The 16,775-nt window shown below is 44.8% G+C and overlaps 1 protein-coding gene across 1 annotated transcript in view; it reads left to right on the top strand.

Annotated features, from left to right (window-relative positions):
• The window catches only part of NT5DC4 (5'-nucleotidase domain containing 4), a 20,220-nt gene extending 12,699 nt beyond the window's left edge, over positions 1–7,521 (top strand). Inside the window, 6 exon segments of the mRNA XM_044659348.1 lie at positions 1,456–1,507; positions 3,352–3,412; positions 4,221–4,397; positions 5,032–5,044; positions 5,047–5,094; positions 7,472–7,521. Of these exon segments, the coding sequence (XP_044515283.1) occupies positions 1,456–1,507; positions 3,352–3,412; positions 4,221–4,397; positions 5,032–5,044; positions 5,047–5,094; positions 7,472–7,521 (401 nt within the window).
• Positions 7,522–16,775: the final 9,254 nt, after the last annotated feature.

The raw sequence follows: 16,775 nt of genomic DNA, 5'->3' as shown, positions 1-16,775 counted from the left end.
CCTCCTCCTCCTCCTCCTCCTCCTCCTTCTCCTTCTTCTTCTCCTTTTTCTTCTTCTTCTCCTCCTTCTCCTCCTTCTCATTCCTTGTCCTCCTTGTCCTCCTTTTCCTCCTTCTTCTCCTCCTTCTCCTCCTTGTCCTCCTCCTCCTCCTCCTTGTCGTCGTCCTCCTCCTCCTCCTCCTCTCTCTCCTTCATGTGCCCTAAGAGTTATCTGGAGTTATGGAACCTCCCCTTTGGAGGGGTTATGGGTAGAATTCAGGGAGGCTTTGAACTTGGATGGAAAAAAAATGACAGTGCCTTTTTTATTTTCACTAAGCTCTAATTGGAAAATTAGCATTTCCTTCAATGATTTAACACTGGAGAAGGAAACAGCAAACCACAGCAGTATGCTTGGTAAGAAAACCCATGGACGTAGTCCAGAGGGTCATCAGGAGTTGGACACAACTGAAGCCCCAACTACCAAAATAAATCAAGGATTTAAATAATTATTTTGAGGGATCCACAGTCTTGCCATACTGCCAAAGGGGTCCAGGCTGCAGAAAAGGGGAAGAACTCCTGCTTTAAGCTAAAGAAGAAGGAAAAAAGGAACAGTTGAGCCAAATTAATTAGCACATCTACTAAATGAGTTGGACCCAATTGCATGGTCTCTGAGGTCCCTTCCAATATCAAGTATATGATTCTATGTGCCTGACTTTTACATTTTCTTCTGCCTCAAGGCAGTGAGTAGCAACTGTGCTCCAGCCTCAGCCTTCATGAGAATAAAGTGGTTGGTGGAAGGATAGGGATCAGACAGTTGTTGGTCTGTAAAAGATCCTGGGCACTTAGTGGGCTGTAAGCTTAAGAGTGGCTGACTATCAGGCCTAGAGACGGGAGGTCCTAGGTTCAAATCTGGCCTCAGACACTTCCCAGCTGTGTGACCCTGGGCAAGTCACTTGACCCCCATTGCCTACCCTTACTATTCTTCTGCCCTGGAGCCAATACACAGTATTGACTCTAGGATGGAAGGTAAGGGTTTAAATTTAAAAAAAAAATGAGTGGCTGACTATGGCCTTATTCAAAAAAGCTAAGGAGATCTTGGTCTCTTCAAGGGGTAACTTTGAGGTATAAGAAGCTCACAGTTTCACATCTATAGTACAAGGTTCAGTTTTGGGTACCACCCTTTAAAAAGGACATTGATAAGCTGGTAGGCATGTGGGGGGGGGGGACAACCTGCATGGTGAGGGGCCTGGAGTCACCAAGGCACTGGGAATGGACAGGAGGGATTCTTTTTCAGATATGGGTTGGACCTGCTGCCAAAGTCTCTTCCAACTCTTAAATTTAGTGATTTAATCATTCTATGGCAAGCAGAGTTGGACTGGGAGCCAAGTGGGCCACAGCAGCAAGCAGCAGGAGGAAAGGGGGGTCTGGGGGGCAGTTGAGAGCCTCAATTGCCTCCTTCTGATTCCTTGTTTCTTAGAGCTGTTTGAGGAGCTGCAGAAACTGGAGGTGTCTTTGGCTGAGCTGTACCAGTGAGTGAGCCCCAGGGTCTTCAGGCTCTTGTGGGGAGGGAGATAGACTGAATGGTGGTGGTGAGGGGGAGAAAATGAGGGGCTAAAAGGGTTCAAGGGATAGAACCAGGGGGTTGAGTCTTCTGGGGATACCCTGCATTGCCCTGACTTGTCACAACTCACGTCCAATTTTAAGAAAGATCTGTATGGTTGTGATGTGTGTGTGTGTGTGTGTGTGTGTGTGTGTGTGTGTGTGTGTGTGAAGGAGAGAGACACACACAGAGGAGGAGAGAGAAAAAGGAAGGGGAAAGAAGATAGAGTGAGGGAGGAGAGGGAGGAACAGAGGGGGAGAGGAGGAGAGAGAGAGAGAGAGAGGGAGGGAGACAGAAAGAGAGAGAAAAGAGGGAGAGAGAGGAAAAAAAAGAGGGAGAGAGAAGAGAGGGAGAGGGAGAAAGAGAGCGGGAGAGAGAGAGAGAGTGGGAGAGACAGACACATATAGATACCTAAATATACACATGTTGCACCTATCCTTACTCTCTCAGAGATTCCAGGGTACCGTCTCCTAGAAGCTGAGACCCAGGAGGCCCTGGCCTCAGCCAAAGCCTCCAATCCTAGTTTGACTGGGAGGAAAAGTACTTTCAGATGGGCAAGTGATGCTCTAGGTGCAGAGTTCTTAATTGGACCGCTCTGGCAGAGTCCGGTGGAGCCCACAGACCTCTTCTCAGATTCACGCTTCCTGGCTCGGAATCCTGAAACATGTCTCAGAATCCCAGGCCTTTGGGTCCAATAAGAGGCAAACAGGCCAGGGGGGAAGGAGAGAGAGAGAGAGATAGAGATAGAGAGATAGAGAGATAGAGAGATAGATAGATAGATAGATAGATAGATAGATAGATAGATAGATAGATAGACAGATAGATAGAGAGATCTGGCTGGAGTTATTCAGAGAGCAGTGACAGAGCCAAGACATGACCTCAGGCCCTGGAGCTCCAGAGTTCTGTTCTCTCACTGTACCACACTGACATGGAGGCAGTCCAGAGCCCGGCCTTGGGGTCCTTCATCCTTTCCTCTCCACGTGCCACGTGTATAAGCGAGGAGAGGTTGGAGCAGGCCCTGGTGGTACCCATCCCGGCTGGCCTTCCTAAGGCCAGAGACAAGATGGGCATTTCCTTTGTGCAGGGAAATCCCAGATAGGAAACTCCCCACCAGGGCAGCCTGGCATCTTCTCTTCAAGGGTCACATAACAGCGATTCTTAAGCCAGGGTCAGCGATGTTGTTTGGGGAAAAAAATTCCATCTTTCTTACCAATGGCCTCTCACTGAAATTGATGCAGACAAAATTCCCCTGGTGGTTGGCAGAAGGGGTGTTCCGGGCTTCTCTGCTCCCCCAGGGTGCGTGTGACCCAAGAGAGGTTAAGAACTCCCTCTCAGAGAGCTGCCTAGTGCTTGGCCCCACAGTGTCCCCAGGCCAAGGCTAGTCCCCAGCTGGGACTTTCCCCCAGGTTTTCCTGGTTCAAAGGCCTGATCTCTCTCCCTCCTTCACTGAACAGATACAGGCACTAAAGCTGACATTTATATGGCACCCAGAGCCTTGAGAAATCCTTTCCCTGCAGTATCTCGTTTGGGTCTCGCAACAGCCCTGGGATGGAGGGATTTCTGGTGTGATTCCCAATTTACAGATGAGAAAACCAAGTCTCAGAGTGTTGAGGGGCACCTATATAACCCACCCAAGAATGCTCTCCTCCATACGTGACTGTAAAAGGAAAGGGGAGGTGATGGGGGGGCCCCACTGAACCGCTGCTGGCCAGCTCCTTTGGGGGCAGCGGCTTGGAGACCTTGGGTCACTCACTGCCCTTCATTCCTGCTCAGGCGCATGGACAGGAGGAGCTGTGGGCAGGAGGACATCGGCGCCACCAAGAGAGAGATTCAGGTAACAGTTTGCGGAGGGGCTGGTGCTGTGTAGGAGGGTGGGCGGTAGGGAGCTGCCCGTCCCCTAAGCTTTCCTTTCTCCGCCTGGGTCAGGGGATGGGGCTGAAGAGCTGAGCCCGGCTGCCACTTGCCTCTCCTTGACCACCAGTACCCTCTGCTGGCTCAAGGGCCAAATAGCTCCGAGCTTGGCTCTTTGTTAAATCCTTACCTTCCGCCTGAGTGTCAAGGTCTAGGAGGCAATCAGGGTGAGTTGACTCGCCCAGGGTCACCCAGTTAGGAAGTATCTGAGGTCACATTTGAACCCAGGACCTCCCGTCTCCGGCTCTGGTTGTCCTTCCGCTGAGCCCTCTCGCTGCCCCAGAGGACTTCTGCCATCCTCTCCGGCTCTTCCCACCAAGCTAAAGTCAGCGCTAGTGAGCTCGGGCTTGGGAGGGCAGAAGAAGCGGCTCAGCTAGACGGCCCAGCGAATAGAGCCGTCCGGAAGACTCCCTGGCTGGTGACCCGGACTCGCCACTTCTCCGTTTGCCTCCCTTCCTTCATCTGTAAAATGGGGAGAACAGGCCCCGCCTGCCCCCTCCTCATTGCTGAGGATCGGAGGAGCCCCTCCCTGGACAAGGCTCGGAGAAGTGCCTGGCACGGGGCAGGCGCCCCGCAGGCACCCTCCGCGTGGGGAAGCCGCCCGCCTGCCTCAGCATCCAGGGCCCTGGGGGGGGGGGGCAGAGGGGCGCGAGGCGGGGAGGGGCCTCCACAGGAGGGGAGGGGCCCCATGATGCTCTGGGACTTCTCACCTGCTGGTCTTTCCTGGCCAGAGGGTGACGCGGGACATGGACCTCTGCTACGGCAAGATGGGAAGCCTGTTCCGCTGCGGCTTCCGACAGACCTTGTTTGCCAACCAGCTGATGCGCTACGCGGATCTCTACTCCTCGTCTGTCCTGAACCTCCTGCGCTACCCACTGAGCTGCCTGTTCAGGGCTGCGCCAGTGTTGGTGGGTGACCCTGAGGACAGCCTCCATTTCTGCCCTGGGACACTACGACTGGGGTTCCACCCTGGGAGGAGAAGGGGCTTGGGGTGCTGGCAGGGGAGATGTGGGAATCTGGTTAAATGGCAGCTAGGCGAGGCAGTGGATCGGCCTGGAGTTCAAATATGGCCTCAGATATGTATTAACCGTGTGACCCTGGGCAAGTCATTTAACCCTGTTGGCCTCAGTTTCCTCATCTGTTAAAGGAGCTGGAGAAGGAAATGGCAAACTCTCTGTGTGACCCTGGGCAAGTCACTTAACCCTGTTGGCCTTAGTTTCCTCATCTTATGTAATGAGAAACTGGAGAAGGAAATGGCAAACCATTCCAGTGTTTTTGCCAAGGAAACCCCAAATGGGGTCTAGAAGAGTTGAGTAGAAGTGAAACGACTGGACAGCACCCACAACAGCTCTGTCTTTCCTTCCCCTCCTGGTGGCCTTTCCCCGCCACTCTAGGACCTTCTTGGGTTCTTCCCTCCTCCAGTCATGGTTGGGTGGCTCCTTGGTGGACGGGGCAGCAGCAGCTGCCATGGGGGCTGATTGCCATTACCAAGAGGCTCCCTGGCACGGTCCCACCGTCCGCCCATCTTTTTCCTTTCTGTAGATGCCTCACGAATCTGCGGTGGAGCTGGAGAGGGACAGTGGAGACCCCGGGAAGGGCCAGAGGGTGAGTAGCCAGAGCTCTTGGCATGTCCAGTGGGGGAGCTGAGGAAGGAGTTGGGTTGGGGGAGAGGGAGAGGGGCTTTGACATGGCGCTGGGTACCAAATTGTGCCTCTTCTCTCTCAAGCACCGACTCAGCCCTGAGGGTTGGATTGATCTTGTGTGATGCGGATCCTTCTTTCCTACCATGACAGGGTAGCTCAGTAGGGACGTAGGATTGGCCTGGAGGGCCAGGCCTTGGGGGGGGCCAGATCAGCTTCCTGCGGCAGCTCAAGACCCCATCTGTCGCCTCAAAAATGGGTCCCCTGAGCTCCTTGGGGAAATAAGTGACTAAGTCTAACTGGGATGGCAGAGAGGAGATAGTTCATCAATATATGTTCCACCAATCATTTGAATGGTTAATTAGGGACATAATTAAGTTGTGTTTTAATCTAATTATTAAATCTAAATTTAATTTTTAATCATTTAAAATACAAAAGCATCATATTCATATCCCATGATTCATGTAATCTGGAGAAAATAAACACAATTATTTTTAAAAATGCACCAGTAGACCATCAGTTTGGCGCATTCGAGCTGGAAAGACTTCAAGGACAGGCCCCCACGAGGACTGAAAACAAGCTTCCACGAGCCGAGGATGTCCATTTTACAGGTTAACCTCGACTCCTGGGTAGCTGATAGTATTTTGTCAGACAAATTCATTGTTTCAGCAAATGATTTATTTGCGACCTGCAATGGGCTAGTATATTATGGGCAATGCAATTTCAACCAACATTCATATTAATTATTAATAGCAACAGAATAGAATGATTAACACTAACATAATTATAAACAAATAATTGTATATAATAATGTAATTATAGGTAAAACTATAATATCAGCCATGTTATTAAATTATATTAAGTATAATATAAATAATATATCAATATAATATATTAATATATCAATATATCATAACAATCTAGATTCATTACATTAAAATAACATGACATTATTAATATTAATCCACTATAATAATGTAATAAATTAATATCAATATATTATACCACATCAATATAACATAACAGATACCAACATATAATATTAATACAATATCAACACACCAACATTATTAATATATGTTATTAATATATTACAATATATAATATGCATTATATTAGAATATATTATACATAATATATAACACCAATATAATAATTATTAATATATTTATCATGTTGATATAATATATAACATTAATGTATTTATATTAATAGAACATACAATGTAATGTATAATTAATTTAATACATTAATATATTAATAAATGTAATATATATTATAGATTGATCATATATAAATATTTAAGTACCTACTGTGTGCTAGGCTCAGGAGATATAAAGACAAAAATATTCAACTGATCCTGCCCTCAAGGAACTTCCATTCCAGTGTGGAGAAACATGCCACAGACAAGTCAATATGAAGTAGATGCCAAATAACTTAGGGATGAGAGGGGTCGGCACCCGGGTCGAGGTGGCAGGGTCGGGAAAGTCCTCTTGTATGAAGGGATTTTGGTTCAGGACTTGGGAGAACCCGGATTTTATGAAAGACGGAGGTAAGTGAGGAGGAGCTGAGTGGGGAGAGTGTTCCAGGGAGCTTCCAGAGAGGTCTTGATATTTCTCTTAACATTCCTTTGATACGACACACATAAAGCCCAGTGGAATCGAGCATTAGCTATGGGAGGGGGAAGGAAAGAACATGAATCACGTAACCATGGAAAAATGTTCTTAATTAATCAATTACATAAAATTAACAAACACATGCCTTTGATAGAAGACTGCATCGTTTGTCTTATAGAACCACATACTCAAATCTGGCCTCAGACACGTCCTAGCTGTGTGACCCTGGGCAAGTCACTTAAGCCCCTTTGTCTAGCTCTTCCCACTCTTCTGCCTTGGACCCCATACTCAGCATTGGGTTTAAAAAAATAAAAGAACCCTAAATCAGGTTTTGTCTCTCTTCTCTCTCTTCCCCAATGAGTTTAAGTGAGCTGTCCCCGTTCACACGTGATTGAATTCCCTCAGTGTCCATCCAGGACAGAGCTTGGCAGATGACAGAGCTGCAGGGGATAGGAACTGGACTTCTATCCCCTAGTAGGGGCTTAATAAATGGTTACTGACCGACAGCCTGACCTGCGATTTCAGTGGTCTCTGGGGAACTTTCCCGACTGTTGACCAATCCTTGTTTTTGTCACTTATAAAACTGCGCAGAGAAAGCGGAAGCGACTTGTCTGGGGTTCTATTGACAGCCTACCTGTCCCAGAGGCCCAATAAATATTTATGAAACGAGAGAGAATCTTCCAGGGGGGAATTTGACAACGTCTTATTTTCTTTGTTTCTGATCAGAATATGAAAACTGTTCTGCAGGGATTCATGGAGGGCCACGAGGGAGATGAGGCGTGAGACTCCCGGGGGATGCTGGAACCATCCTGCCAAAGCCACGTCCAGGATGCCCTCGCCTGAAGCATTTCCGGACTTGTTTTTAGACCCCGGGAGAGCTTAGAAGGGGGGGAGGGGAGAGCAGTCAAATACAGTCAGTCGATTTTAGCAAGTGTTTATGCAACATCTCCTGCGTGCCGTCTGTGTGCTAGACACAGAGAAAGCAAAAAACAAAACAGGTGCAACCTCCAAGAAGCCGACACTCTCCAGGGGATGGAGGGTAACCATTTGTCCAAAGATCACAAGCCAATACAAAATCCAGGCAAAACAAATATGAAGTATTGGGGAGGGGATGCACTCACAACTGGGGCGATCTCGTCAGAAAGAACTTAATCAAATAAAACCATCGTCATTTTGAGCTTTAGAATCCTGACTCACGGCTGCCTTGGGAAGGGTTGCTTTGGGGTCTTGGGGCCCTTTGGCCTGGGCGGCTCGCTGATCTAACTCAGTCGAACCCAGCCTGAAGAAGAACTGGGCTGGGAGTGGGGCGCTTCAATGGACTGCAAACTCAACACGAGTCAGGAGTGTGAAATTGTGGGTTAGGAAGAGGCCGGGGAGCATGGCGGCCGGGGCTGGATTGGCAAGTCCAAGTCTAACCTTTGAGACTTTATAGCTGTAAGTCCCTGGGTGAGTCCCTTGGTCTAGCTTAGGCTCAGTTTTCTCATCTGTAAGCTGGGGATAATGCTAACTCACATCATTGCTCTTGCAAATCTTAAGATGCCACCTACGGGTCAACATTTTCTTTGGGAGAAGTCTAAAGGGGATGTTCATTTCCCCTGATAAATTTATTTTAATGATTATGTGGTCAAATGTCAAACTGGAAGGGACCTTAGAGGTCATCTAATATAACTCCTTTATTTTATAGATAAAAGAAACTGAGGTCTGATTTCTGCGCCTCTCAGCTACTGAGCCCTCGAGTTGTCTTGGGCCTGGAGACAGAAAGACCAAAGTTCAAAGCTGGCCTCAGATCCTTAGTATCTGTGTGACAAGGCAAGTGTTTTAACCTTTGCCTCAGTTTCCTCAACTGTAAAACAGGGAATAATAATAGCATTTACTTCTTGTGGTCATGGTAAAGATCAGATGGGATGATCTTGGCAAAGTGCACTGCAAACCTTAAAGGGCTAAATAAATGCTATTATTAGCTGGGGCAGCTAAGTGATACAGTGGATAAGGTTGCCAGGCCTAGAGTCAGAAAGACCCTTCTTCCCAAGTTCAAATCCAACCTCAGGCATTTCCTAGCTCTGGGACCCTGAGCAAGTCACTTTACCCAGTTTGCCTCAGTCTCCTCATCTGTAAAATGAGCTGGAGAAGGAAATGAAAAACCACTCCAGGATCTCTGCCAAGAAAACTCCCAAACATGTAAAACCCAGTGGAATTGTGTGTTGGCTACAGGGGTGATGGTGGTGGGGGTTTGGGGAGAGAGAAAGAACGTGAAACATGTAACTATGGGAAAATATTAAAAATAAAAAAAAATAGTAAAAAAAAAGAAAAGAAAACTCCAAATGGGGAAATGAAGAATTAGACAAGGCTGAACAACAACACTGATTAACTAGAGGAGAGCCAGAGGGTGACTGGATAGTAAAAGGGCATTCAGAAGGCTCATGCCTTCTAAGGACAGGTACAAGGATTTTGGCGGAGACAAACCGGGGGGTTTGGGAGATGGACATGATACCATGGGAGAGGGGCATGATTGCTATCTCAAGTCTTTGAAGGGCTGTTATCTAGAGCATGGATTAGATTTGTTCTGCTTGGCCTCCAAGAGCAGAATTGGGAGTGGAAGTTTCAGTTGGATAGTAATAATTAATTTGTTGTTCAGTCATTTCCATCACATCCAACACATACTCTCTGTCTCTCTCTCTGTCTCTGTCTCTGTCTCTCCCCCTCTCTCTCTTCCCTATCTCTCTCTCTCCTTCCCTCTCTTCCTCTCTCCCTCCTGTTACGATTAAAAATAATAAACACTGATATAAATATAAAAATTAGTATTTTAATTAAAGCCATGCTGATAGAGATAAAATCATTAGACCACACGCTTGTAAGAATTTAAACTCCTGCCTCAGGCAATTTACCTTTTCATATCTTCCCGCCCCTGGTAGCTAAAGAGACCAGTTCAAAGTCACTTCCCCCTATTCAAAGCTGTCCCTCACCTTGAATACGTAATCCAAAACAGGAAACCCATTGGACCACGGGAAATGTAGTTTTTAAGGTCCCCACATGTCCATAGAAAATATATATATATACTTTTAAATGGCATTTCCCAAATTTCAATTAACACTCCTTCATCTCTCTCTTTCTCTCTCTCTCTCCCTCACTCTCAGGCCCTCATTGTTACTCTTGTACAAGTGTCTGAGATTTGAAATTTCTCCAGAAAACCAAAACGAATCAACCAAACAACAAACCTCCCCCATCTCAAACACGTTTGTAGTTCTGTCATACTTGTATAGGAACAGGGAAAGGGACGGGATGCATGATTTACATAGTCTAGGGAACCCACTCTTCCCAATGCACTGATCCATGCTTATTGGTGTCAAACAGGAAAAACTCAGAACCACTAACATGGTTAAAAAGAACAAGTCTTTAATCAGGACAAGGAAGACAAGAGCTCTTATGGCCACCACATAGAGTCATACACACACAAACCAATACCACCACACCAAGCTAGGCTCCGAGACTCTGGGAACATTGTCTCTAGGAAAATGAACCACAAATGGGAATTTCCACTCCCTAAAGATTTTGGGGCTATATATATATATATTTTAAAGCCTATGTATTGGCTCCTTGGTGGAAGAGTGGTAAGGGTGGGCAATGGGGGGTCAAGTGACTTACCCAGGGTCACACAGCTGGGAAGTGTCTGAGGCCGGATTTGAACCTAGGACCTCCCGTCTCTAGGCCTGACTCTCAATCCACTGAGCTACCCAGCTGCCTCCCCTCATATATATTTTGAGAGAATAGGAAAATAAGGACAACTGACCAGTTCCCCAGGGGCTTGGGATCGAGGTTATAGTTTGAGGGTAGGGTATCTGGAAGGGGCGTAAATACAGTAAGAGCAACCAAGAACCCAAAAAGGGTATTTGAGATTTGAGTATCTCTTCACTTCTATTCAGGGTGCTTCCTGGGTGCTTGATGACTTATTGTTCAGTTTGGGACAAGGGTCAGTTTGGGAGTTCAAGTTTGAATTCAAGCTCTCAAGGGACAAAAGTAAATCTGGGGGTTTCGTAACTTTGTCATTTGGTAATTTGGCATCTTAGAAAGTTGCTTAGAGCCTTACGAGTTTAAATACCTTGCCCAGGGTCACAGAGCCTACAAGTTTATGCTCCCCCCAAAAAAAGTTGTGTGTGGAGAACTAGGTATTAGAGGAAATGGGAGATGGAAAGGGAGGTGGGAGGGGGAGGGAAGGAGAGGAGGGAAGGAGCAAGACAATCAGAGAAAAAGCAAAAAGCAGCCTTTATCAGAGGGGGAAGTAGGAGCCCTCCACAGGAAGTAGTGTACTGGCCCACAGACACTTTAGACATTTCAGCCCCTACACATTCTCCAGGTGCTTTCTACTTAGTTGGGGTAGGCGTAAAGGTATTACAAAGGGACTTTGTATTGGTCTTATATAATGACTGAGCCCTGGGAGAACTCCCTGTCTTGCTGGAGAGACAGGGGTCTACTCATATGGACCCACCAGAGGGCTCCCTCTCTGTGGAATATGCCAAGAGGGAAAGCCTGGGGAGTTGAAGGCCACACTCGCCAGGGTTTGAAATATTAGCCTATGGAGGAGGGATTGCTTTGTCTGTTTTGCTTGACTCTACAGGGGAAAACAATGGTGGAAGTTGCAGAGAGGCAGATTGGGGATTGGAAAACATTTCCTAATAATGGAGTCATTCCAAAGTGGCAAGGGGCAGTGGAGGGAGGGAAGTGGTTCCACCTCACTGGAAGCTATTCATCAAAGGCTGGGGACCCACTGTTCCTAACTCGATTCAATTCCTAGAATCGTAAGGTCATCGATTTAGAGCTGAGACTTAAAGGACCTCCTAGTCGGTCCAATGCCCTCATTTTACAGATGAAGAAACTGAGGTCTAATGAATAGCATATAGTAGTAGCTAGACATCTAACTCAGATGTTCTGACACTTTTCCTATGATTTTTTTCATAGTTTTTTCCTTTTCTACTATGGGTACATAGTACCCTATACCAGGATAAGGGGCTACAAAGGCAGAAAGTCTAAATCTACCCTGCTTATAAGGAATTTACATTATATGGATAAACTGTTGTTTTTTTTTTAAATTTTTATTTAAACCCTTACCTTCCTTCTTAGAATCAATACTGTATATTGGGTCTAAGGCAGAAGAGCAGTAAGGGCTAGGCAATGGGGGGTTAAGTGACTTGCTCAGGGTCACACAGCTAGGAAGTGCCTGAGGCCACATTTGAACCCGGGACCTCCAGCCTCTAGGCTGGCTCTCAATTCACTGAGCCACCATCTAGCTGCCCCCTGGATAAACCGTTTTTTAAAAAAAATACAAAGTAGTGACAGCTAAATGGCTCAAGTGCAGGCGTCGGCAACCTTTTTGGCCATGAGAGCCATAAATGCCACATTTTTAAAAATGTAATTTCGTGAGAGCCGTACAGTGCTCACAGTGCCGCTCCTGTAACAGAGCCTGAAAAACATGGACTTTATGGCTCCTGCAGAAAGAGCCATATCTGGCCCTCAAAAGAACCAGATATGGCTCAAGAGCCATACATTGCTGACCCCTGCTCAAGTGGATAGAATACCAGGCTTGGAGTTGGGAGATCCTGGGTTCAAATGTGGCCTTAGACACTTCCTAGCTGTGTGACCTTGGGCAAGTGACTTAACTCCTATTGCCTAGTCCTTACCATTCTTCTGCCTTGGAAGTGATACTTAATATTGATTCTAAGGCAGAAGGTATGGAATTAAAAAAGAAAGAAAAAGTCAATTTGGTGAACAAGAAGAGTTTAAACTCTGGCTCTACTATTTGTTGTTTCGCTTTAGGTAAATGACAAACTCTCTCTCAGCCTCAGTTTCCTCATTTGTAAAAAGAAAGGAGTAGAAGGGACTCGTGATAAAAAATGCTACCCACAGCCAAAGAAGGAACTGTTGGAATCTGAGTGTAGATCAAAGCACATCATCCATCACATTATTTTTCTTTATGAGTTTTTTTTAATTGAATGTATGATATATGTCTTCTATCAGGGCATGGGGAATATGGAGATATGTATTCCATGAAAGCAGGCCATTTACCACCTGGGGAGTCAGTGGGGAGGGAAGGGAAGAGAATCTGAATTGCAAAATGTCAGAAAATAATTGTAAAAAATAGTTTAAAAATTTAATTAAAAAAAATTAAGGGTAACTCTCCAAGGTCCTTTCCAGCTCTGGATCCCATAGATGCATAGAGACAGCCCACAGAGAGGGAGGACCTCTCTTAGATTCAAGGTGATGTGATTTCAAGGCTGCTCCCCTATATATCCACAAAGCTGTAGGATCCCAGGGATCACTTCACCTCTCAGTGGCTCATGTATAAACTGCAGAATAGCTGTTATATTGGTAGAGGGAGTCTTCTCTCTGTACCTATGAAGTCACAGGTTCAGACCAAAATCAAAGGAAATAAACAAACAAACAAAAAAAAAAACCCCAATATGAATATAATCGACTCCTCAAATTTATGGATCAAAGACAATGAGAAAAGAACAGTCTCAGGACCTTATTATCTATCAGTCAAATCAGCAAACACTGATTAAGCTTGTGCTATGTGCAGTGTACAGATCCCCGCCAGAGGAAACACAAAGTTTAGATTAAAATGTGGTGTTGACCTCCTTGGAGTCGAGAGAAAATAACATAGAAAACTAAGATACACAGTAAGTACATCGGAGAGGTCCAAAACAAAGTGCCGTGAGGCCAGAAGCTGACTTCCTACAAGGAATCGCTAGCAGATAAAAAGGCTATCTTGGAAACACACAAGAAATTATATACCCAAATGAACAAGTTGGCTTTGGAAGCTGTCCAGTTGGAAGGTCATGCAATTATTCTGAGCTGCTGACATTGCTGAAAAATGCACCTGATTTTCTTTTTAGCATTTCCCCCCATCCATCCATTGGTTTATCTGTCCATTAGCCCATCCATCCATCCATCCATCCATCCATCCATCCATCCATCCATCCATTCATTGGTTTATCTGTCCATTAGTCCATCCATCCATCCATCCATCCATCCATCCATCCATCCATCCATCAATCCATTGGTTTATCTGTCCATTAGTCCATCCATCTAACCATCCACCTGTTCAGTCCATCCATTCATCTATTCATCCATCCATCCAGCTAGCGCCCATTCATCTGTCTGTCCACCTGTTCATGTGCCATCAGTCCATCTATCCATGTATTCAGTCCATCCATCTAATCATCCATCTATCTTTTCATCTAATAAGAATTCATAAAGCACCTACTATGTGCTAGGTGTTGGTGAAAGCAGGAAATTTCTGTTCTCAAGAGTATATGATCCTTTGGGGTTGTAGGGGACTGGGAAACATGTGCAAAGATAAATAGAGACTGTAGGAGATAAGGAGTGAACCTGTGATTTCATCCTACCGGCAACTCTCAGAGAAGGAAACTCCCTCTAATCAATGCAGGTTGAAGCCATCTCTGCAACTTAGCCTTAAAGAGCTGTCTAGCTTTAAGGGAAGGGAGAGGTTAAGTAATTTGCCTGAGGTTACACAGCTGGGATGTGTTAGATACAGGATCTGAACTCAAGTCTTCTTGGCTGTAAGGCCAGCTCTCTATCTACTCTATTATATGGACACACACACAATGGTATGCTGGTAAATGTTTGTAAAACAACCAGGTTTCTGGGGAAAAAATGATGCATATATATATATATATGCTGATGATGAATTTTACTGATATAAAGGCCGAGTAGCCCACAATTTATAAACATGATAAAATATTTATTTATATAATATAGAATTATATACGATATTAAAATGAACATCATAAAATATTTATTTTCAATAAAATATAATTAAAAAATAAAAAATTCCCATATACTCTTAAAAAAATTTTTTTAAACCCTTAACTTATGTGTATTGGCTCCTAGGTGGAAGAGTGGTAAGGGTGGGCAATGGGGGTCAAGTGACCCGCCCAGGGTCACACAGCTGGGAAGTGTCTGAGGCTGGATTTGAACCTAGGACCTACCGTCTCTAGGCTTGACTCTCAATCCACTGAGCTACCCAGCTGCCTCCCATATACTCTTTATTGCAAATTCCATAGAGCTAATTGGTTCTTGCAGAAGGTTTCCCTTGATTTTTGGCATGCCGTTGTATCCATAGCCAACTTAGGGTTGTAACCATGATTTGACAAATAAAGTCATTTCTTAACCTGTTATATCTATATCAGATTTATATATATATATCAGGTCAATTAACCTGGCATGTGACCTACTATTAAGTTATATCTGTCTCACTTCTGTACAAATTCTGTTCATTAAATGGAAACCTCTTTCTCTTCAGCACCACTACATGCAACGATGCTACTGATTTGTTAGTTTTTGATATAGTAGCAAGGATCAGAATGTTATTTGATTTCTATATTATTTGCACAATCCTAAAAATGGCTCAAATCAATTTTATGTTTTCAAATTTCACTTAAATGACACTTTCCTGCCCTAACCAGCTGTCCATGGTGAATTTAGTTTTTTTAAGGCTAAGTTAATGGTTCTGGTAAATTGAAACAATTAAAAAGGCTTTCATGGTTGTTTCTGTCCAATAAAAGATATACGTTCATTGGCTGAATTCTATTTCTAGTAACATTCTTAGAAAAGGACGTTATTACATTTATTAAATGGAATGTCTTTAAGTGTGTTAATTTTCAAACCTTCTATCTGAGGCAGCTAGACGGCACAGCGCTGGGCCTGGAGGCAGGACGACTAGTCCAATTCTCCTTGTATGGCCCTACCTAAGTCACCGAACCTTTGATTGCCTCAGTTTCCTCAATTGTAAAATAAGGCTAACAATAGCGTCTAACCACCAGGGTAGTTCTGACATCAAAGGAGATAATTTGTCAATAGTAGGCTCTAAATAGTGCTTGTTTCCCTCCTTCAACTTCAGATTCTTCTAAAATTTCCAAAGCCCTTACGGTGTGTCTTTGTACTTTCTGAATGTTAGCTGATCTTGGCTGAAATGCTGTTGAAAGTAATGAAAATTCAAGACTGTCAGTCATTAAAGTAAGGTCTCACAAGAAATTCGTGTTAGCTAATCCTTCGCCAAACCAGAGGAAGGGAGAAAAATGCAAAGAGAATGAAGGCTCTGTGCACTCATAAATGACATGGCGCCCATCCTGGACCAATTTCAATCACTTCGATTTCAAGTTCTTTTAGCTACTGTTTCTGTCTTAGTGTGATTTTTATTAGAAGAGTGAAAAACAGAATAAATTGCATTGAGAAATATTTCCAAAATGATTAACTTTTTCTACTTCAGATATGGAAATGTTAAGAGATCCTTGCGGTTGGTGATTTAAACAGTGCCAGGTGAGGATTTTAGGAAACATTTCTAACAATTTTGCAGCTGGACTTTCTTCTCAGCACGGTAAGAACAAAATGCAGTGAAGTTTGCTTTCAGATTTTCAGGATTAAAATCACAATCATTTAAAAGTAGACCATCATATTTTGAAAATACACGCAATTCTTTTATAGCGACAAATATTATTTGTTGGGAGCTCTGTTTAACAATTGACTGGCAAAATTCCTCAACGAGGGCACACACACTGACTAGGTGGCACAGAGGATAGACAGAGCACCAGGTCTGGAGGCCTCCGATACTTCCTAGCTGTGTGATGCCGGGCAAGTCACTTAACTCTGCCTGTTTCCTCATCTGTAAAATAGGCTGGAGAATGGCCAACCACTGCAGGATCTTTGCCAAAAACAACAACAACAACAACAACAAAAAAACCCCACAAATGGGACACGAAAGGCTGGACATGACTGAACAACAAAACGTATATACACATGTGTGTAGCAGAGCTGTCTAAATGGGGCTTGCAGGAGGCTATCCTAGGGATCTCTGCCATCTTCTCCCTCCATCTTGTATAAGGGAGACTTTGATTCCTGCCAGAAGCAGGATGTTGGGGATCAAACACTTGGCTGCTCTATTGGTCAAAATAATGTCTGTCTGCTCCCCTTAAACATTATTAGTCTAGGTCAGTGATGGGCAAACTACAGCCTGCAG

The sequence above is a fragment of the Gracilinanus agilis genome, chromosome 2 (assembly GCF_016433145.1).
Source record: "Gracilinanus agilis isolate LMUSP501 chromosome 2, AgileGrace, whole genome shotgun sequence".
Classification (NCBI taxonomy): domain Eukaryota; kingdom Metazoa; phylum Chordata; class Mammalia; order Didelphimorphia; family Didelphidae; genus Gracilinanus; species Gracilinanus agilis.
Note: the sequence above shows the minus strand (reverse complement) of the source record. Positions and strands in the feature narration are given on the sequence as shown.